The sequence below is a fragment of the Hyaena hyaena genome, unplaced genomic scaffold (assembly GCF_003009895.1).
Source record: "Hyaena hyaena isolate Hyena2069 unplaced genomic scaffold, ASM300989v1 scaffold_10, whole genome shotgun sequence".
Taxonomy (NCBI): Eukaryota; Metazoa; Chordata; class Mammalia; order Carnivora; family Hyaenidae; genus Hyaena; species Hyaena hyaena.
Window position 1 is genome coordinate 7974179 of NW_024080642.1, and position 23865 is coordinate 7998043.

The 23865-nt window shown below is 39.8% G+C and overlaps 2 protein-coding genes across 2 annotated transcripts; both read right to left on the reverse strand.

Moving 5' to 3' along the window:
- Nucleotides 1-804: 804 nt before the first annotated feature.
- LOC120246313 (olfactory receptor 1D2-like) lies at nucleotides 805-1782 on the reverse strand. Its single transcript, XM_039253777.1, has one exon. The coding sequence runs from the start codon at nucleotides 1744-1746 to the stop codon at nucleotides 805-807; it is 942 nt and encodes a 313-aa protein (XP_039109708.1). The 5' UTR covers nucleotides 1747-1782.
- Nucleotides 1783-13607: 11825 nt separating this feature from the next.
- Nucleotides 13608-14651, reverse strand: LOC120246244 (olfactory receptor 1G1). The gene has a single exon (XM_039253689.1). It carries the CDS (start codon nucleotides 14649-14651, stop codon nucleotides 13608-13610), a length of 1044 nt encoding a protein of 347 aa, XP_039109620.1.
- Nucleotides 14652-23865: the final 9214 nt, after the last annotated feature.

Genomic DNA, 23865 nt, shown 5'->3' on the forward strand with positions numbered 1-23865 from the left:
TAAACGTGTTGGGATACTATATACTCCAGAAAGAAACATTCATGCTTTTTCTCAAAAAATACAATTATTTTTCTTTTTGTGGTATCTCTGTGAATCCAGAAAATATTACTTTCTTCTGAGAAAAGCAATGCCAAGAACACAATGATGCATGCTGACGAACTGCAGAGTTTATGCCATGTCTGAAAGGACAAAGTGCTACCGAGCCAAGGAGGTCACTTTTGTGTGGGAATATAGGCCCAGGATCACAATGTCTCCCAGCTATTTGGCCCCATTTTTTACCTCTGTTAGTATAGATGCCCAATATTTTGTGTATCCAATTTTTTAAATAAAGCATTGACCAATTCTTAGGAGCACATTCTGTTAAAATACATATTTTGATTAAACTATAATTCCTAAACTATTAAGTACAGATTTGGGTTTTTATGACAATCTTTCAACTTCTAGTGTTATGTCTTGTAGGTAACATATAATTGGGTATATTTAGTTTACACATTCAGACATTGCATATCTTTTAGTTGGTGAGTTAATCCATTTACATGGATTCCAGAGCATGGTGGCAATGTGATACTGTGGCCACGTAGCTGAAGGATCTTATCCTGCAAAATTCTTGGTATGACCTCATTTATTTCCAAGGCTTTTGTGATTTGGGGGATTTGGGGTTACACATACATGCCTTTCCTTCACCACAGATACATAAATTCATTCTGAGCTGGAGCTATGTCCTAATCACTCCTGTGTCTGTGTAAGATAATGCTTTGATGTGGTAGAAAATTCCCAGTCTCCACTTCAATTTCCAAAATTAGCTCATGTCAACCTCTGGAAGCCTTTCCTTAGGAGGAGTTTTCCCAGAGCCCCATGCATGTCCTTGTTCCTCAGGCTGTAGATGAAAGGATTCATCATGGGGGTCACCACAGCATACATCACTGTGGCTACCGAGTCCTTCGTGGAGTATGTTTGGAGGGGCTGCAAATATACCATACAAAGCGTCCCATAGAAAAGAGAGACCACAGCCAAATGAGAGGCACAGGTGGAGAAAGCTTTGTATTTGCTAGAGGCTGAGGGTATTCGGAGGATGGCTCTGACAATACGAATGTAGGATATCATCATGAACCCAAAGGGGGTGAGGAAGATAAAGATGCCCGTGGTAATCAGCACTATGTGAATGATCTGGGTGTTGGAACAGGCCAACCTCAGCAGAACATACATCTCACAGAAGATGTAGTGGATCTTCCGGGAACCACAGAAGGTCACCCTGGTCATGAGGAGGGTGAGGGTAAGGCCATAGAGGAGAGAAAGTGACCAACACAAGGTGAGGAGCAAAATGCAGAACTCAGGGCTCATGGCTGTGACGTAGTGGAGGGGGCGGCAGATGGCCACATAGCGGTCATATGCCATTGTGGCCAGGATGAGGTTGTCCAGTGTCACCAGGGAGACCAGGAAGTAGAGCTGTGTCAGACACCCTGCATAGGAGATGGCTTTGTTCTGGGACTGAAGGTTCACTAACATCTTGGGGATTGTGTTGGTGACAAAGAAGAGGTCAGTGAAGGAGAGGTTGGCCAGGAAAAAGTACATGGGAGTGTGCAAGTGGGCGTCAGAGCCAATAGCCAGGATGATGAGCACGTTTCCCACCACCGTGACCAGGTACATGGACAGGAACATCCAGAACAGGACCCTCTGCTGCTCAGGACTCTCCGAGATCCCCAGGAGTAGGAACTCAGAGACTCCCGTCTGGTTGCCTCCATCCATTTCCCCAACTGTCTACAACATCAGCACCACCAAATGTCTGCTACGTGTCTTCTATTGAATAAGAACATTCATATAAGTAAAACCAATCATTTTCTTAGCATTAAAAATATCTTAATTTTATAAAAATATCATTAAAATAGACTCAATTGTATAATTTTTTTAAATAAAAAAGAAATAATGAGACAAAAACAGAACGTGGAAAACCTTTATGAACCTTAATCATTCCAGCTTCTGCTAATTTGGCATAATCAAATCTAGGAATTATGTCTATGTCATATATGAAATTCTATTGTCTTAAATACTCTTGCCATGCTTAAAGATTAGTACATAGTGCATGCATATTGCATAGGTTTTTCGGTGATATTTAAAACAAGTATATACATGATAAAAATGAGTATTACACAAGTGAACAAAAAAGGGTAAGTAAAAGTATTAGAAAAGACAAAGAAAAATAATTATTTGCTGAAATGAGAATTTATCTGGGAAATCTAAGATAATCAACTGATAGGCCATTAGGAATAAGAAGGGTTTACATTGGACTGGACAATCACACAGTACATGGGCCCCAAACTAACAGCACTGCACAGTCATATCATGCAGTTAGTAAGACTGTATTGTCAAAACACTCACTTGTATTCCAGCCCGAGTGCTGCCACCGGTCATTTGTCTGGTAATCACCTGTGCTCTTTAATAGCCCATTTCTTCATGTGCAAATTAAGTCACAATGTGCTTAACACAGAGAGCCAGTCTGCAGTGAACAGTCAAGAAACATTGCCTACTATTATTACATGTAGGCAATAATCAGAAACAGGATAGAAGCCGAGGTGAAACAATTCCATCCACACCATCACCAAACAGATCTATGCATTGAGATGTTAACAGGCATCAGACAGGATCTTCAACATCTCCAGTGAGCCATGATGTACACATTTAATAATAAATATACCATGATGCCAAACAGAAAGACAAATTTGTGGCACTGGTGCATATTCCCTTGAATTAATCTAAAATTTAATGTGTTGAGACATAAAATTCTAACATGGTTTTTAATAAATAAAAGATAATCTAAATGTCATCTACAAATAAGCATGAAAATAAGCTAGGAAAATGTAGAAAGACAGTGAGGAGACACTTGCTTTGTCAAATATCCAGGACTCTAAAAGTAAAACAGTATATTAAGGGTAGAATGAAAGATGAATAGTGTCTATTGACTGATGAATACATAAAAAAGATGTGGTATATGTATGCAATGGAATATTATTCATCCATAAAAAGAATGAAATAGTGCCATTTGTAACAATGTGGATGGAGCTAGAGAATATTATGCTAAGTGAAATAAGTCAATCAGAGAAAGACAAATACTATATGATTTCACTAATATGTGGAATTTAAGAAACCAAACAAGTGAGCAAAAGGAAAAGAAGAGAGAGACACACAAGTCAGAAGACAGACTCTTAATTATAGAGAACTGCTAATAACTGGAGGGGATGTGGATGGGGCGATGGTTGAAATAAGTGATGGGAATTAAGGAGTGCACTTGTGATAGAAGTGTTCAATCACTATATTGTACACCTGAAATTAATAACACGCCGTATGTTTACTAAATGGAATTAAAATTTAAAATTAAAAAAATACAAAAAGAAACTTCAAAAAATATACTCATAGAACTAAAGGAAAACATGTTTAAAGAAATAAAAGAAGGGGCACCTAGGGAGCTCAGTCGGTTAAGCATCCAACTTGGGCTCAGGTCATGATCCTACCGTTAGTAAGTTCCAGCCCCATGTTGGGCTCGGTGCTGACAGCTTGGAGCATGGAGCCTGCTTTGGAGCCTGCTTCTGATTCTGTGTCTCCCTCTTTCTCTGCCCCTCCCCTGCTTGTGGTCTGTCTGTCTGTCTCTCTCTCTCTCAAAAATATTCATTAAAAATTAAAAAAAATAAAGACGGCCTATCAAATCAAGACTATACGAGGAAGGAATTTTAAAACATAAACACATGGAAATTCTGGAGTTGAAAAGTATGATAATTAAAATCAAAAAGTTTTACCAAAAAGCCCCTGAAGGGGCTCAACGGTGAGTTTGAACTGGAAGTAATCCTATAAATAGATTGATAAAGATTATGCAAACTGAAGAAAGAGACAGAAAAATGAAGAGAGCCTCAGGGAAATGTGGGACGCCATTAATTACACCAACATATATGTAGCGGGAGTACTAGAAAGAGGAGACACACACACACACACACACACACACACACACACACACACACACAGAGAGAGAGAGAGAGAGAGAGGAGCAGAAAAATGTTTGAAGAAATAATTACTGAAAACTTCCCAAATTTATTGGAAAATACTTACACATCTAGAAGCTCAACAAATTCCAACAGAGAGAAAGCCACAGACAGACACATCATCATCAAAACTCTGAAAGGTGAAGACAAGGAGAAATCTCCAACGCAGAAAGAAGCAAATACCTATTTATACAGAAACCCTGATGCCGTTAACGACTGACCTAGCAGAAACAATGGGGGCCAGAAGGCAGTGGGATAATATATTTAAAGTTAAAAAAAAAAAACAACCCAAGAGGGGCACCTGGGTGGCTTAGTCGGTTAAGTGTCCGACTTTCGCTTAGGTCATGATCTCGCCGTTCGTGGGTTCGAGCCCCGCGTCGGGCTCTGTGCTGATTGCCAGCTCAGAGCCTGGAGCCTGTTTCAGAGTCTGTGACTCCCTCTCTCTCTGACCCTCCCCTGCTCACACTGTCTCTCTCTCTGTCTCCTAGAAATAAATTTAAAAAATATTAAAAAAAAAAAAAAAAACCAAGAATCCCATGTCCAGTGAAGCTACTTTTCAAAATGAAGACAGTATAAAATATTTCTCGGGTCAACAAAACTGAGAGAATTTGTTCCTACCAGTCCTGCCTTACAACAAATATGGAAGGAGTTTTTTAAAATAATTTTTTTAATGTTTTTTTATTTATTTCTGAGAGAGAGACAGTGTGAACAGGGGAGGGTCAGAGAGAGAAGGAGGTACAGAATCTGAAGCAGGCTCCAGGCTCTGAGCTAGCTGTCAGCACAGAGCCCGACGCGGGGCTCCAACCCACAAACCGTGAGATCATTACCTGAGCTGAAATCTGACGCTCAACCGACTGAGCCACCCAGGCGCCCCTGAAGAGTTTTTTTGAACTGCAAGTAAATGACTCCAGTTGGTAATTCACATACACACAAGAAACAAAGAACAGAGTTGAAGGCAATTATGTAAGTATAAAATACAGTTTAAGTGCTTATTTTCTCCTTTCTTGCCTTAACTGATTTACAAACCAAGTGTATGAAATAGTATGTATATGGTATATTGTTGAGCCTATAGTGCATACATAATATATATACAATATAATAATATAACAGTATATTATAAGTATATTATAACAATATACTGTTGGGTTATATGATCATATATATATATTGGGTTAAATATATCTCTCTATATATCTAGATATAACATCTAACATTAATAGATGTTATATCTATAACAGTAATAGTACAAAAAAGAGAGAAGAGGAAATAGATCCACACAAGTATTATGTTTCTATAGGTCACTGGAACTAAGCTGGCATAGATGTGAAGCTGCTTTTCGTATGTTAAGGTATATATAGGAGACCCTAGAGCAGCCACTAAAAAAAATCTAACCCTCAAAGAATATAGTTTCAAAGTCATTAAAGAAATTAAAATTCTACATTAGAACTATTAATGGGAAAAAATCAGTTAAAGGAGGAATAGAGGCATGTAGGAAACATTATCACTTCCTGGTCTTTGTGCTTTTATAGTTGCCCCATTCCATATTTTGCTTAAATGTCTGTTTTCCACAAGACTGTGGGTGCCTCCAGAACAGGGACATTTTCATCATTGAATCCCAGCACCTTGCATGGCACCGGACACAGCATAGGACCAACATATGAATGCGGAACCGAACCATACAGAGTATTAGGTGTTCCATGTGTTTGAAATGAATGAGTGGAGTACAGTGATCGATGCCAAGAGCCTAAATGAATCAGTAACACTACAGATAAAATGCAGTTGTTTGATGGGGTGCCTGGGTGGCTCAGTCGGTTAAGTGTCAGACTTTGGCCCGGGTCATGATCTCTTGGTTTGTGTGTCTGAGCCCTGCTTTGAGCTCTGTGCTGACAGCTCAGAGCCTGGAGCCTGCTTTAGATTCTGTGTTTCCCTCTCTCTGCCCCTCCCCCTGCTCATTCTCTCTCTCTCTCTTTCTCTCTCTCTCTCAAAAAATGAAGCATTAAGAAAAAATTTTAAATGCAGTTATTTGAAAAATCAGCCAGTGTGCCAGGGTAAGTGGGACTGTTCTGGAATTTCAATCTGGAATATGATGAATTTGAAGTAGCAGCAAGGCAAACAAATGCAGATGTGGACAGGGAGTAACCAGAAGATTAAAGTAACTTGGAGCTCCAGTTTAAGGGGAAGGGAGGAGGCCCAGCATTTAGCAAATGGACAGATTTGTTATCTCCACAAAGTCCAATCCACACATGGCCAGTGTGGGTGGTACAGTGGGAGGACGTGTTGAGTCAGAAGTTTGGGTCCAAGTCCTAGCTTAACACATATGACTGTTTGTCTGAGCAAACAACTACCTCCTACTGAGCCCTGGCTAGAGAATGTGTTGTAAAATCTTGTATTTAGTTCACATAATACTACAAATTGACTCTAATATTCCAATTTCTTGATAAGGCGGCTACCAAGTTACTCAACCAGGAACTGATAGAGTTGAAATGAGAGCCCCCCTCTTCTGTCTCCAAAGTCCACGTCCTAAGCAGCTTGCCACACTTTTTCTTTTAATCGAATTACTTATTTATTTTTTATAAATTAAATCCAAGTTTGTTAGCACATAGTGCAACAATGATTGCAGGATTCCTCGAGCCCCTTACCCGTTCAGCCCATCCCCCTCCCACAACCCCTCCAGCAACTCTATTTGTTCTCTAGATTTAAGAGTCTCTTATGTTTTGTCCTCCTCCCTGTTTTTATATTATTTTTGCTTCCCTTTCCTTATGTTCATTTGTTTTGTATCTTCAAGTCATCATATGTGTGAAGTCATATGATAGTCTTTCTCTGAGTAGTTTTCCTTAGCATAATACCCTCTAGTTCCATCCATGTAGTTGCAAATAGTTTGCCACACTTTTTTTTTTTTAACATTTATTTATTCTTGAGAGACAGAGAGATGGAGCATGAGCAGGGGAAGGACAGAGAGAGAAGGAGACACAGAATCTGAAGCAGGCTCCAGGCTCTAAGCTGTCAGCACAGAGCCTGACGGGCTTGAACTCACGAACCATGAGATCATGACCTGAGCTGAAGTCGGCCGCTTAACCGACTGAGCCACCCAGGTGCCCCAGTTTGCCACACTTTAAATAAGACCAATAATGCTTTCCCCCGTGGAGGTCTGGAGAAAGAGCTGAAATGCTGCACATGGAAGCACTTCTTCTACCTCACTGGAAGTGATTGTAAAGTAAAGGGAGTTCTATTCTTAACAATTTTCTCAAATTTCTATCTCCTACCTCCTCCAGTAGGAAACCCTGCTGTCAGGACAAAGAGACATCTGGGGCCCCAGTCTCTTCTCCATCCTGGGCCTGGCTCTACCCCCAACTCAAAGAGAGCAATCTCAGCCCACTTATGTCTGCAGAGAGGGACTCAGATACAGATTTGTTTGTGGCTGGCCTCTTGGGGTATTGTCTTCATGGGGGAAAAATGAATGACAGAACGTATTATCATGGGCTTTCCATACAAGGGGTGTGATTTGTCCAAGTCAGCAGCTAGGGAGTAAACCAGAGACAAAGAGAAGAGCCAGGCTATCTCACAGAAAAGCTAGTGCTCTGCCAATGAGGCGGGCTGGTGGGGAAGTGGATTCCCTATCGCAGAAGGCATTCAAACATTATCATGCAGGCTGAGTGATCATTTCAGAGCTGATTCAGCTTTTGTGGAAGTAGGTGATTGTTAAGATCTCTTTTACCTCTAAGATTCCAAACTATAGACTAATCATATGGTGGTCCCTTTGGCATTTGCGTGAAAACAGAAGTAACTCTTAGCACAGGCTCCAGAGACTTTCAGTATATACAGCTTCCCATATTTGTGGTTCATTACCAGTTAATTCACCTATGGTTAAATACCATGAGTGAGATAGTTTATTCTCCTAGTACTTAAGGGAGACTTTTAGCTGAAAAGACCTGCCCAAGGTCATGGAGTGATTTGGTGGCAGGGACGAGGCTTTGGCCAGAAGGAGCTCCAAGTCATATGTTTGCTTTGTTAGCCTAGATCTGGGAGGGGGTAGAAAGCCTGGAAACTTGAGACTAGCAAAAGCAAGACTGCTTGCCTCCTAGAAAAACAGCTGACCGATAATGGGGAACTGATGGCCTCATTCCAGAAACCACTCCAAGACCCCCACAAATGGCTTAAAATGAAAAAGAGTGCAGTGGTAACTCCCTGAGTGACCCCAACACTGAGCACACCAGCTACCTCCTCTGTTTCTGCCATGGAGACAAAGGTCTTCCATCTCCTTAGACCTCAGAAACTACTTCCCCTCACAGACTTTTTGCCTGGATTCAGGGCCCTCTGGGACATCTGTCCCATGGGGGGAAGGAAGGAAGCAGGGAAGAGGGGTGGGGAAAGTCAGAAGACACCCAGAAGAAATGATATCTTTTGCTTTCTAGCCCTTAAGGAAAGTGTCCCCCACACTTTAGTGTGCATCAGAATCTCCTGTGATACTTTACAATAAAAAGCTGCTTTTCTGGTCCCTTCCTGGAAATACTGGTTCTATTTTGAGAACCAAGTCCTTTTTAGCAATCACCTGGTGATTCTGATTGTACAGAAATGCTGTTCTAAGTCAGTGGGTTCTGACCACTTGTGTGGTCAGCTGGCCTCAGAGACACAAACCCCTTTCCAGTATAGCTCTGTGGGGAGGGGGAATGTGTAGGGGTGGTATGGAAAAGTAGTCCATACTGGATGTTGGAGAACCATCCTTTGGTACCTCTTCTGTTGCTCCCTAGCTGCAGGACCTTGAGGAGGGCACGCAGCCCTCCTGAGCCCCCTAATCCCACCCGTGAAGCCTTTCTTGCAGGCTTGGGAATCACATGCAATGGACCATATGACAGCACTTTGAAAGCTGTAGAGCACTGAAAAGATTGTAGGGGCTATTAATTACCTTTAAACACTAAGGGGTTTGATTATATGAAGACTCTGTCAATGTTTGTGAGTCTGTTTGTAAGAGAGAAAATAGAGAAAAGGAAGATAAGAAAGGAGAAAAAAGAGAGAACGGGAACCTGTGACATGCAGACCTTACCCACTGTTCTGTGCTGCTCTCAGAATTTTCTGGTTCTGCTGCCTCGTTTCCTCTTACATAGGGTATAAATTCAATCAAGACATAAAGGACCCTAAAACATTGCTTTCTGAGTAGGACTTGGCAATTTGTCCAGCTGGCTGAAGTGGGAAGGAGGATCCTGGTGCCTGGATCTTCAGTCTCTGTAAAAGAGGAGACAGTTTGGAAGGTTGTGGGTGCTTGCTCTGATGACGATTTGGCATCTGGGAATTGAAGCTCGAGTCTCAGGTTCATGAAAAAAGAGGGTGTACCGGGAGCACATCGGGCCTACTTATCTGTTGTGGAGAGGCCTTGGGGAAGCAATCCCATGACAGTTTGTTGAGGTGAACCTGGATAATTGCTTCAATGCTAATATCTATTAGAAAGGATCTTGGGAAATGAACCTCATTTACCAATATTTGAAAATTTCGGTAGGAATTTTGACAAACTGACAAAATATGAATAACCAGAACTCGCATAAAAAAACACATTGTGAGCACTTTGCACACCTCATGCTCTCTTGCAGTCACTGTTTCTGCAAAGAGTAGCCACTCCTAATAGCATAACTTAGTTTTGCTCGTATTTGTACTTTATGTAAGTGAAAGCATGTAGTTTGTACTCTTTTGTGTCTGTTTCTTTTACTTAGCACTATATAAGAGGTTCATCCATATTGTTGAGTATGGTTATAGATTGCTCATTGCTATATAATGCTCTATGGTGTGACTTATACCATTGAAAAAAATCCATTCTACCTTGATGAGCACTAATTGTTTCTATTTCTGGCTGTTGTGAATAGTGTAGCTACACATTCTTCTTGGGCATCTATACTTATGCTAAGTGATTTGTTACTTTAACATTTAGATCTGTTGTTAATCTAGAATTGATTATAATATCTGGTGAGGTAGAAGTCAAGATATGTATATATATTTTTCCCCCCATAAGTGTGGATATCCATCTAAATCTTGAACAGTTATTAAAACTGTATTTCTCCATTCTTTGGGCTTACTTTATTTTTATTTATTATTCTTTTAATTAGTATTATTTTTCTTTCACCAAATTTTATTTAAATTCTAGTTAGTTGACATACAGTGTAATATTTGTTTCAGTTGTAGAATTTAGTGATTCATCACTTAACACACAACACCCGGTGGTTATCACAAGTGCCTTCCTTAATACACATCACCTATTAAATCCTTCCCCCTGCATATCTCCCCTCGAGGAACCATCAGTTTGTTCTCTATAGTTAAGAGTCTGTTTTTTTGGTTTGCCTCTTTTTTTTACACCTCTGTGTTCATAAGACCTAAATGTAAGACAGGAAACCACCAAAATCCTAGAAGGGAACACAGGCAGTAACCTCTTTGATATTGACCATAGCAAATTTTTTTGATATATGTCTCCGAGGCAAGGGAAACAAAAGCAAAAATAAACTATTGGGACCTTATCAAAATAAAAAGCTTCTGCACAGTGAAGAAAACAATCTAAAAGACAAAGGCAACTGACAGAATGGGAAAAGATATTTGTAAATGGGTTAGTATCAAAATATATAAAGAACTTTAAAACTTATTATTCAAAAATAAATAATCCAGTTTAAAAATTGGCAGAGGACACGACTAGACATTTTTCCAAAGAAGAAATACAAGGGGTTAACAGACACTTACTTGCTTTAAACAAATAATAATGTGGTGTAATCTTCAGAATAGAAGTCTTCCACATCTTTGCTAGATTTATTCTTATGTGTTTGTTGCCTTTTATTAAATAATTCTCAGATCTCAATATTTACAGGAGAAGAATAATCCAAACCCACAGTTATATGATGTTATTACATATTTACTAAGCTAGTAAAGTGAATAACAATAGTGGAACAGTATTGGTGAGATGATGGATAGACAGAGTTTCAGGACCAGTTGGCAGTATAGAGCAGAGCTTTAAAACTATCCATATGAACATGCGGATGCATTTATTTTTAAGAATGTAGGGTTAAGAGAGTAAATCATATGAAAAAGTAATGCTTGTTGAAATGATATTTTTTAATATTCAAACATTTGAATTAACCTGCAAACAGCATAGTAGGGCACCTGTGACAAAACCGTGTGTGAGGGTGTGTTGAGGTCAAAAGGTATAATTATGACAAATGTGTAAACTGTGTTGTTACAAAGACGTTCACATACAAAATATAAATGTGGAAGAGTAACATAATTTAAGTTAAAAGGTAGAACTAAAAATATTGGTGAATATTCATTTAAGCAGTGGAAGATGTATGTCTGTCAATGAATTAGGATACAGTATAAAACAGTACAAACTTGTGTATTTTAAGTTAATGGTAAATTTTTACTTTAAGTTGAAGTACCCGGTAAACATGATTTCAAAGGTAGACTGAAATCATCCCTGCACGTGAATCCCCATAAGTAGTTGATTCTACATTAAATCCCAAATGTTCTTAGAAAGAATGATTGAAGCACAGGTTCCCATCTAGTTTCACAGAGCAGGTCATAGGCGATTCTCTAAGTGCTTGTGAGTGAATTTGCATTATCTACTGCTATTCAGCTTTAATTTTAACAAGGACTACTCCCACAGCTAACATTCATTGGAAACATATTATATCCTAGGCATCTTGCTGGCTCAGTCGGTAAAGCATGTGACTCTTAATCTCAGAGTCATCACATTCAGGTCCTATGTTGGGTGTGGAGACTACTTTGGAAAAGAAAAAACAACTCTGTACTAGGCATTCACCCTTTATACTTACATGAATATCTCACTTAATTATCACAAACAATGCTTTACATACATTACCATTTTAAAAATTTTTTTAATGTTTTATTTATTTTTGAGAGAGAGATAGAGACAGCATTAGCAGGGGAGGCTCAGAGAGAGAGGGAGACAGAATCTGAAACAGGCTCCAGGCTCTGAGCTGTCAGCACAGAGCCCGACGCGGGGCTCGAACCCACAAGCCATGAGATCATGACCTGAGCCGAAGCCGGACTCTTAACCGACTGAGCCACCCAGTTGCCCCGATACATTACCATTTTTAAACCTCCTGACAATACAAAAGGTAGTTTATAGCTGCTTTGAAGGGTTAGGTAATTTCCCAGGGTCACACAGCTTACAAGCAGCAGAGCTAAGATTTGAACTTGAGGCAGTCTGTCTGACTGTAGAGCCAATGTTTACCACTTTGCTGTACTACAGCAAGTGGTATTGCTTTTATTGTCAGAAGATAGTATGTGAGCTTACTGTAAGATAAATGGGAATCAGGGGAGCTGGCCATCAAAAATTGACTTCTACTAGAGGAGATATTATTTATAGTAATCATAGCCTATGTCATTAGGCATGCAGCCAGATACCTGAAGGGAAATAGGTAAGAATAAAAAAATAGTACCCCATAGTAGCTTTTTATTTTCTTATGGAATCTAATTGGTTACAGTATACCTTATTGTACATGTATTTGTCAAAACTTTTGGTGACTTAGCTTTCCAAGTCCATTTTGGTAAATTTCAACAATAATCAATATGTTATGAAAATATTAGCCTGAGTTGATCTTGGGGGCAATATAGAAGAGTGTAGGCTGCAAACCATATTTGTTATGAACTGGTGAAGATGGTTCTGAATGCTACAGTAAGTAAGTTTGAACTTTATTCTGCAGGCACTATAAGGCCACTGGAGATTTCTAATAGGGTGGTAGTCGTATTCAATGAAGGTTAATCTGATTATGGTGTGCAGAATAGATGGAATGGGGAGAAACTGGGGACTGAGGAACATCTAGGAAGGGGGTTCAGTCATTCAGCTAAGAGACCACGAACTATCCATAAAATCATTGTTTCCTGGCCCCTAACTTTATGATTGCAACCATGCCAGTGGGGTTTAGCACATATTAATGGTGCCAGGCATTATATTAAATGGTAAACATTGGTATAGCAAAGTTGAAATTGACTTAGAAAAAGTCTCCCCAAAGATAAAATTAAATTTTCACATGTAATTTAAGATGTTAAGAGGGATGGGGGTCTTGGATGCCTGGTAAAATGTTATGGTAGGTCTACCTAAGGACTCCACCCCCATCAAACCCCTCCTTTCCAGTCCCAGTTTCTATTATCTCAGCATGAGGACTTCACAGATATGGGGATTCCCAGTGTCAAAAACACTGTTGGTAAGAATCCAAGTCACCAAGGTCACAGTGATGGTGGGGGAAAGTTATCTTTCCCTGGAGTTTATTCTTGGACACATACAATATTTCCTTATTTTGGTCATGAGGTATTTCATGTTGTTTCAAAAGTATTCAAGCACATTTTTTATTATACTATAAATCTGAATTGCTGTGATTTTAGAGCACTATGACTATAAGATATTAAGCTAACGATATTGGCCTGATTATGGCTACGTTCTGAGAAAGTCTTGTAGGTTAGACATGAAGATCTCAAGTTCAGATCACAGGTCCTGGAAGCGAGGTCTCCATTTTCTCTCATTCTTTATTGCTTAATTATGGTGAATGCAATTAAGTGGAGATCCCCATATTGGATGTGAAGTCACTACTGCTAAGGGGAATGGATTTTGCTAACCCAAATTAGCTTTCTCAAGGAAGACTTGATGTCTCTGTTCCTTAAACTATAGATAAAGGGATTCAGCAGTGGGGTTACTACTGTGTACATCACTGATGCAACTGTGCCCTTCTGTGCCGAGCGGGTTGAGGGAGGACTGAAATAAACACAAAAGGAAGTCCCAAAGAATAGAGAAACCACAGAGAGATGAGAGCTGCAGGTGGAAAAGGCTTTCCGCTTCCCCTGAATTGAAGGGATCTTCAGGATTGTTGAGAAAATACGTGCATAAGAGATAATGAAGCAAAGCACACAAACCAGTCCTGCAAGTCCCCCGATAGTGAAAATCACCAGCTCATTAATGAAGGGATCTGTGCAGGACAGACTCAGAAGCGGGTTGATGTCACAGAAGAAGTGTGGGATCTTGCGTTCTGCACAGAAGGACAGATTGTTCATCAACAGTGTGTGTAGGAGGGAGTGGAGGGCATTCATAATCCAGGATGCAGAAACTAGGAGGACACAGAGCCCAGGGCTCATAACCATGATGTAATGGAGTGGGTAGCATATGGCCACATAGCGGTCGTAGGCCATGACAGCCAAGAGGAATGCCTCTAGCATCACGAACAGCATGAAAAAATACAGTTGCGATAGACACCCTGCATATGAGATGGTCTGATTCTGGATCCATATGTTTGCCAACATCTTGGGGACTGTGGTGGACACAAAGCAGGAATCAGCAAGAGAGAGGTTGGCCAGGAAGAAGTACATGGGCGTGTGGAGGTGAGCGTCAGCAATGATGGCCAGAATGATGAGGAGGTTGCCTCCCACTGTGACCAGGTACATGAACAGAAACAGCCCAGAGAGGACTTCCTGCTGCTCTGGCTGCTCGGAAAGCCCGAGGAGGAAAAATTCTGAGACGCTGGTCAGGTTTTCCCACCCCATTTGTCTGTAAGCAGAAAGTTGGGTTAATGGAATGAAATTGGTAAGCCCTCTGAAAATTTTGCCGTAGTCCAATGTTGATCTTCTAGTGTGAGGTGGAATCATGAAATATCCAGTACTTAACTGCGTAGGACCCACAAAAACTGCAGTTCCATATAGTTCAAGTGAATATTTGCAAATGCCTGTGCTGTCTGCCATGGGATACCAAAGATTTGTTTGCAACGAGGTGAGAGTTTTCTTTTTAAAAAGTTTATTATATAAGCATGAATCCAATACGTATACTTTGTTTTCTAAAAGTATTTTAAGTTACGTGCTTTTTTATTAATGATTTAAAGCTTTGACCTCCATAATGAACTATTTTAAAAACTTATCAAATATAAACAAAAGCCTGTCTTTGCTTGTTCTTTTTTTTTTTTTTAATGTTTTTTTTTTATTATTTATTTCCAGGAGAGAGAGACAGCGTGAGCAGGGGAGGGTCAGAGAGAGAGGGAGTCACAGACTGAAACAGGCTCCAGGCTCTGAGCTGTCAGTCAGCACAGAGCCCGACGCGGGGCCCGAACCCACGAACCGCGAGATCATGACCTAAGCGAAAGTTGGACGCTTAACCGACTAAGCCACCCAGGCGCCCCTGTCTTTGCTTGTTCTTAAGCGGTGAGTAGCATTTAGTGAATCATTGTCTCCAAATTTCTGTGCATGTTTTCCAGTCTTGCCTTTCTTTAAATGTGTTAACTAGACCAGGAGTCAGAAAACTAGAAAACCAGAGCCAAATCCTCCTCACACATTTTTTTTTGGCATGGACCCAAAGCTAAGAATGTATTTAAAATTTTTAAAGGTGGTAAAAAAAAAAAAAAAAAGCCCCACAAAACCCACAAGGCTTAAAGCAAAGAAGAAGATGCAACAAAGTGCATACGTGACCCCACAAAACCTAAAATAGTTACAACCTGACCATTCATAGCAAGTTTACCATCTCCTTTGCTAGACTGTAAATTCTTGGACATCCTGATGCAAATACTGTTCACCTTTAGATACCTGGCTTGATACATGCTTGATGACACATAATAAATGATCAATGAATTTGTGGAATTTATGAAAAATTACATGGTGTTCACTAGTATGGAGGAGTCATGTCAAGTGTGGAACTAATGGAATAGCTATCTAAAAAGTTCTGAAATTGCAATTACCAGCACATTGCAGGAAAAGACTTGAACATGGGCTGTGGCAAAATAGCTATTGTACTAACAAAATTCGTACGTCCCTTTAATCCTTAATATGAAGTTGTTCTGGAAAGTGACTTCCTAGCTAAGACTACTTTCCTAGCCAAACTGACATCTAGGTGTGGATACGTGACCAGCTCTTATTTGAGTGCATGATTTATCTTTTTTTCTTTAGCTTCATGGATTCAAAGAGCAACCAAAGTAAAACATGCAACCCACACATTCACACAACACAAATCATAATATGTCATGAAGTGTTTGCATGTAATAGGATGAATCATGCATTACAACTGCATCTTAAAACCATTCATTTAAATATATAACTTGACCAACAATACTGTAAGTGTATACCAATACATATAGTTTGAAGCTGGGTTGGAGTTGTTTCTTCATAAAACTTCATAAAACTCTTGTGGTACTCATGTGGACATTATGACATTAATCCATCCAAAGATTTCACAGGTCAAATAAATCTTTACCATATTTCCCCAATATTTTGAAAAGCGTGACTATTGTAAAAAAAAAAGGGGTTGGAATTGGTGAAAAGCATATCTAATGCTGAAATCATTAACACCACCAGCTGGTCTGGTGAGAAATCTGGGTGTCATTATAGACCCATTTTTCTACCTCCTCATATGCATCCAAATACCACCAAATCTTGGTGATTTTACTTTGTCAGTATAACTAAAACTTACCCATTTCTCTTTATTTATCCACTGTCTTCAGTTCCAGCAGCCATTACCTTCATTCAGGACATTCATTTATCACTTATATATGGGCAGTCATTCTTCCTATAGGCATAGCCACCTGCTCTCTGGTTTCACTCCAGAGAGAATGGGCTTTCTACAAACCATAACTGATTTTGTCTCTCTACCTGAAAAATCCTTCAGGGTTTCTGGTTACTTTCAGGATAAACTCTACACTTCTTCATGTGGCCCGAAGACCCTTGAAATACTGGTATTTACTATAGATGTCTCCATTGACTCATGGGCTTCCCTCTCCATTCTACATCCTATGCACCACTTATACTTACAATTATTTAGAAGATCTAGATACTTTTTCACCTTTGGGCTTTTGCCCATATTATTTTCTCGTACTGGAATAGTCTTCCTTCAGGTTTCAGCTTAGATGTCATTTTTCTTTCTTTTCAAGTTTTAACTTAAATTCTAGTGAACACATATGGTAAAAATTGGTTTCAGGCATATAATTTAGTGACTCATCACTTACATATAATGTCTGGAACTCCTCACGAGTGCCCTCCTTAATACCCATTACCCATTTAGCCCACCCCCTACCCACCTCCTTCTATCAACCCTCAATCTGTTCTCTATAATTGAGAGTCACTCATGGCTTGCTTCCCCCTTGCTCTTTTTTTTTTTTTCCTTCCCACATGTTCATCTGTTTTGTTTCTTAAATTCCACATATGCGTGAAATCTTATGAGACTTTCTCAGACTTATTTCGTTTAATGTAATAGACTCTAGCTCCAGCCATATTGTTGGAAATGACAAGATTTCATTCTTTTTGATGGCTGAATAATATTCCAACACACACACACATGCACACGCACACACACGCACGCACACACACACACACACACCACATCCTCTTTATCCATTCACTAGTCTTCTTTGGGGAAGACTTTCCTGATGTATCCTTTTTACAACAAACTCAGGTTCATACCCGTCTGGCTTGTGCCTCCCCCATCACAGCACGTGTCGCTCTAGATTGTGACCAGCTATTGACTTGTCTGTGTTCTCTGTTCTACTGTATCTTTGTTTGTTTTTTTTTTTTAAATATTTTTATTTATTTCTAGGAGAGAGAGAGACAGCGTGAGCAGGGGAGGGTCAGAGAGAGAGGGAGATACAGACTCTGAAATAGGCTCCAGGCTCTGAGCTGGTAGTCAGCACAGAGCCCGATGGGGGGCTCGAACCCACGACCCGCGAGATCATGACCTAAGCGAAAGTCGGACGCTTAACTGACTAAGCCACCCAGGTGCCCCTGTTCTACTGTATCTTTGAGAGAAGCCCAAGAAAATGTCTATCTTTTTCATCTTGGAAATGTGCATTAGCCCTGAGTCTGATAGGAGATGGGTACTCAGTAAGTATCTATCATGTGCATCAATAAATCTCAAAGAGTACAAAGAACTGAAAGGGAGATTAGATAGACATAATATCAGGTGGAGGGAACAGCCTATACATTTTTATTACTAGTTTTACACATAGCTTTGAGTTAATAAAGTCCTGGTCATAGGAATATGTAGGAAACATGGTAACAGAAACATAAAGATGTCAAACAAAGCTCTTTCTAGGTAAAATCCTGGGAATGGAACAAAGTTTTATCAGAGGAATTAAATCACAGAATCAGTTTTCCACCATGCTTCATTTTCCCTCCGCAGCTGAGCCTGTCCTGTGAATTCGTCAGCCCTAGCTTCACCCACTGGAATCACCGTGCACCTGGCAGTAGTGGCATTTGTATCTTATTCTCTCTGACCATGCATATTTCTCACCACACCTTCTTTCTCTTTTATACAGATACTGCAGGGTGTGTTGCAGACTGCTCCCTCTCCTCATTACAAATATCCATCAAAGGAAAAAACCAGAAAGCCCAGAAACAGCACCATAGAGATCAGAATTTGGTCTGCTAAAGTTGGCAGTGCCAATTGGTAAGAAACAAAAGGGAGACTTAACAGATGGTTCTGCAGGCAGGCTTGTGACTCCACGGGGGTAGTGAATTTAGATTCACACCTCCCAGTATTTACCAAAAAAATTTCAGGTGGTTAAAGCATTTTATATAGATACAACTATAAAGCAAGCAGAATAAAACACAGCCCAGTAGTTATTTGATCTTGAGATAGGGTGGCCTAAGTAAAAAGCAATGGAAGCAACAATAAAGGAAAAGAAAATTGGTCTAATAAATTTAAATTTAAAAATTCTTCTATTAAAGAAAAAAATTGATGGGGTGCCTGGCTGGCTCAGTCGGTTGGGCATCCGACTTTGGCTCAGGTCATGATCTCACTGCTGGTAGGTTTGGCCTGCGACGGGCTCTGTGCTGACAGCTCAGAGCCTGGAACCTGCTTCAGATTCTGTGTCTCCCTCTCTTTCTGCTCCTCCCTCACTCATGCTCCGTCTCTGTCTCTTAAGAATAAATAAACATTTCTAAAAATTAAAAAAAAATGCACACAAAGTAAAAAGGCAAGTAAAAAAGTGGGGAGCTATTTTCTATGTATATTATAGAAAGTATATTCTTAAAAGCACAATCATTAATTTTAATAAATAAGAGACAACACCCCCACCCCAGGAAAAATGAATAAATAACCACTAACCCTTAAGTCACCAGCAAGGGCAGAGACAGGATCTATCCTCAGTGTTTCATTCCAAGACCTGTGCTTCCTCCACCCCACTCATGCATGGTCTTAGTCACCCCAACTTGTCTGCTAACAGGTGACATCTGCAAGGTCATCTGCTTGTGTGCCATTGGCCAAAATGTCATCCTCATAGGTAGTGTTTCCTCTGCTCTCTCCCAAGAGTCCCTACACTACCCAGGGCCCATGGTTACTAGATTCTTTATTCACCACACCCTTAGAGCTCTCCGCGTAGTGGGCGGAGTCGTGGAGCTCAGTACATATTTGTGCATAGCTGCATTGGCTGTCCTCTCCCTATGCCCCTTCTAACCACAGCCACTTCTGTGGTTCCCTGGCCTCCATAGCTGTTGCTTTTTCCCCTGCTTGGAGCTGACCCATACCTCTCCCTCACTCAGGACAGACGTCGCTCATTGGCTTAAGACGTATTGAAAGGGCCTCAGAATCTCCACTCTTGTCAGTCTTGTCTCTTGATGGTTTCTGCCTCAGCAGAGACAGAAACCTTGGCCCTAACTCCCCCAAGAGCCTTCCTCTTAGCTCCGAAAATCACAGATCAGAGACTGGGCTTTCTCCTTTCTTTCCATGTTTGCTATAGTTTACCCCCAACTTTAAGGCTATCTCTTGCTATATGAGACCCAGCACTTCACCCAAACACACAACTCATTCAGAGTATAGTCTTTCCTTTTCACATGGAGCCAGTGGGCATTTCCCCAGGCTTGTTATAAAATATAACTTCCATGACTCAAAACAAATTTGTTCTCATGTTAGCTCATATTAGCTGTGTGCTTTTTTTTAACATGAATTTTCTGTAATTGATTGATTACAACTTGAACTTCACTTGGAAGCCCTCTGGACACAAGTTCACATTTGAAAATGGAAATGAAATTTAGAGAATCTGTGTTCCCCACAGGTGAGGAAAAGACCATCCAGGGTAGAAAGAAGTGAAAGTTACAAGGTTAGAAACAGGGAATAAGATGGTGGTTGGGAACTGAGTGATCAGGAACTCCTGATCCAACTCCTATGATGTCCAACTCCTATTCCCATATTGGTTCTAAATATAACAATTTAATCCTACCTCCCAAGAATAATCTATATTTTAGTTATATAGATTATAATACTATACTATATATTATATCTATATACTAGTTAGCTAGTATATTTATTAAATATATCCAGAAGAATAAGCAGGAAACCAATGACAGTGATTGCTTGTTAGAGGTAAAGGAATTGGGTGGATGAGACACAAGAGAGGGAGACAGATTTTCATGTATACTTTTTAGCTCATTTCAAAGTTTGAACCACGTGAATATACTACTTATTGAAAAAATAAATTAATTGAGGTTAGTGTTATATAAAACCAAGCCACGGGTTCATAAAATGTATAAAATGAAAGATAATACAGTATAATGCAGCCTCTCTTTGCTGGAGATTCTGTAAATAGCAGAGAAACCTGTTTGTTTGGAGCCACATCCTTTTAATGCTTTAGTGTGGTGTTTGGGCATGAATGTGTATATTTGTGTATTTGTGGATGTGTGTGAGTACGTTTGTGTCTCCTGCAGAGGCTAGAAGTTGAGTGCAAGGGATCATCATGGAATTATTTGGAGATAAGTCGCTGTTGGCTCCTGTGCTCTGTTCTGCTTATAGCACAATGATTTGAGATTCTAAGGACCTGGGTCTCTGCCCCTAAAGCAGTATCACATTGTTGTTACAGGGCTGTTTGTGAGAGACACACAACCAGCTGACCACAGTGTGGGATGGGTGCAGGAGGAAGGGGAGAGAAAAGAACAGAATGGAGTCTCTTAGGCCTTACCTGGTTGTTCTTGACAATCCCTGAGGGTGTTACTGGCAGGCTATCATCTGGCTTGCATACATCTTTCCCATTGTGGATGGTCAGAAGGAGACAAGAACATCTGTTTGAGGCACCAAAAGGAAATTTGCTTCATGCTCTGGATGTGTTGAATGATTCTAGCCATCACTGCATCTGCTCAAATTTCTCCTTTTTGTCTCACAAGATTATAGAACTTTTCATTTTTGTCCATTTGGAGAAAAGGGGACAAGATTACCTACCAGGTTGACTATGCCCATGCCAACATAGGTTATCTGGGATGCCGCATTCACAGAATACCACAGAGCCTAATAACCACCGCATAGCATCCCTGTTCTATTTATTTCAGAATTTGCTACTAATGTCTGCCCTTTTGCTTGTTCATAGGACTCAGAAGAAATGTGTTCTAGTAACTTTATGAGCATCCTTGGAATTAAGGTTCTGTTTTCTTAGCTATAGGTTGGGCCAATCTCAAGACCCATTAAATTGAAGATAATTAATTCTGTGAAGTACCCCAAACCCAAAAGGATGAAGAATCCAGTGTTATGTTTTAGCCATAAGCTGATCTGGAAGAGGCTAAGGCATTAAGAACCTGCCATTCACCTCTGTGTTCTGAGCATGATCCTAGCATTTTATTCACCTGCAACATATGGCGATCTTTCAAGGCTTGCTGCAACCATCAGAGATTACAGCCCCGGCGCTCCTCATTAACTCTAGACAATGAGCAACTGTCCTCAGGGGATGCATGGGTCTCACTATTCCTTTCTTCAAGAATAGAGGAGTAATTTCAGAGAAGGAAAACCTTATCTGCTTTGATTTTTCCTAAACCCATAGCCAATGACACATATTTTAAACTTTCCCATAACTTCCTGAAAAACCAGAGGAGGAATGGAGTATGACAGCTGTGATTTATGTCACTAGTGTTAAATAATAAAATTCAACCAAGTAAATTTGAAGATATCACTGGCTTTATTAAATGATTAATGAATCAGGCAGTACCCCATCTAGCAAGTAGAGAGGTACTCCAAGGAGTTGTACAAAATGGAAGATTTTTATAGAAGGAGGATGGGGTGAGAACATTATTAGCAAAGAAAAGAATTGTTTGATGCAGAGCTTTTTGCTAGGGGGGGAAGCAAAGGGTCTTATGCAAATGACCTCACTTTTCTTCAGGGGATGGCTAGGGCCCATATGGCAGCCTCTTGGTCCTGACTGAAAAATTTCTGACTGACCAATTAAGGCTATATTTCTGGGAAAGGTTGAAACTGCAGTTAGATTATATATTAGGCATCAATTTAGGAACTCTAAATGACACCATTTGCCCACCCCCCTTTTTTTTAACAGTCATATGCTACTTGTGGAGTTCTTTGGCATCTTCAGACTTCACTGGATAAATTTGGATTGGCTGATTGAAAGTGGTGAGGGTAGAAACAGTGAAGGATCAGGGGCGCCTGGGTGGTTCAGTTGGTTGAGAGTCCAGTTCTTGATTTTGACTCAGGTCATGGTCCCAGGGTTGTGGCATTGATCCCTGCGTTGGGCTGCATGCTGAGCATAGAGACTGCTTGAGATTCTTCTTTCTCTCTCCCTCTGCCCTTCTTCCCTTCTTCCCCACTCATGCTCTCTGTCTCTAAAATTAAAAAAGAAAAGAAAATAAACAGTGAAGAATCATTTCTCTCTTTTCTTTCAAGTTTGGTACCTTCTATGAGCCCATGTTTCCCATCTCTGTGCTATAGCTCATGTTCTACCAAGAGTGGAGAGTTCTCTCTGCTTGTCAAAGTTCTAGCCATGGGTCCTGCTAGTGCACACATCCCAACATACTTAGACATCCCTCAGAATTGTATACCTCCTAAGTGGGTCAGCTGTGAAGCTGAGGGAAGAGCATTTGTCAAGAGGAAACTGGGCTCAAATCCCATTTTACTAGACCTGCATCTTACTAATTGAAAGACATTGAATAAATTGCTTTACCTTTTGGAGATACAGCTTTCTTATCTACAAAGGAGGGCTATTTTCTTTCATGACACAGGGCTATTTTGAAAATCAAAAGACAAAATAATATATGTATTACAGTAAACATGGACAGCTGTTCATATATTTATATTTGATATTTAATGAAATTATTTACTTTCTCTAAACCTGCAGGGCATATTTTGAATTTCTTTTGCAGCACTTATCGTTTTGTTCCTTGTGTTGGTTATTGTTTCATTTTTATTCAGTTGAGTGCTCACTCAAAATTACTGTGACAATACACTGCTATGTGCTTTTTAGGTGTTACAAAAAGAACACAGATATGTAGCTTGACGTCAATCCTAGATTGTACCTGTGTCTTTCTTCCCTCACTATAATCCTCATCCTGCATCATGACCCTTTTCTTGAAGTTTAGTCATTCTATAAGACTTTTAGGCTGGAATCTTATACTTTTAGATGATTCAATTTGGTTCCATAACTTTACTTATCATTTTATTGTGGTCTATGTGGTATTAATTTTACTCCAGAGTTTCATTTAATTCATTTAATTAATATTTAATTAAATATTCTATTTAATTGAATACCTCCATGAAAATGTCCCAAAAGAACCCTTGAAAACATGCCTAAGTGGAACTAATATTTCTTAAATGACTCTCTCATTAACAATTTTCATTAAACATATCATTGACTTTTAATTGAAATCCCAATACCTTCAAGATATCTTACTTACTACTTTCATAATAATTACCACATTCTATTGCTTCTATTTCCATTACCTTTGTATTTACAGTTGACCATCGAACAACTGAGGTTAGGGCATCAACTCCCTGTACAGTAAAAAAATCTGTGAATAGCTTTTGGTTCCCCTAAAACTTAACTATTCATAGTTTACTATTGACTGGAAGCCTTACCAATAAGATAAACAATCCATCAACACACATTTTGTATATTATATGTAT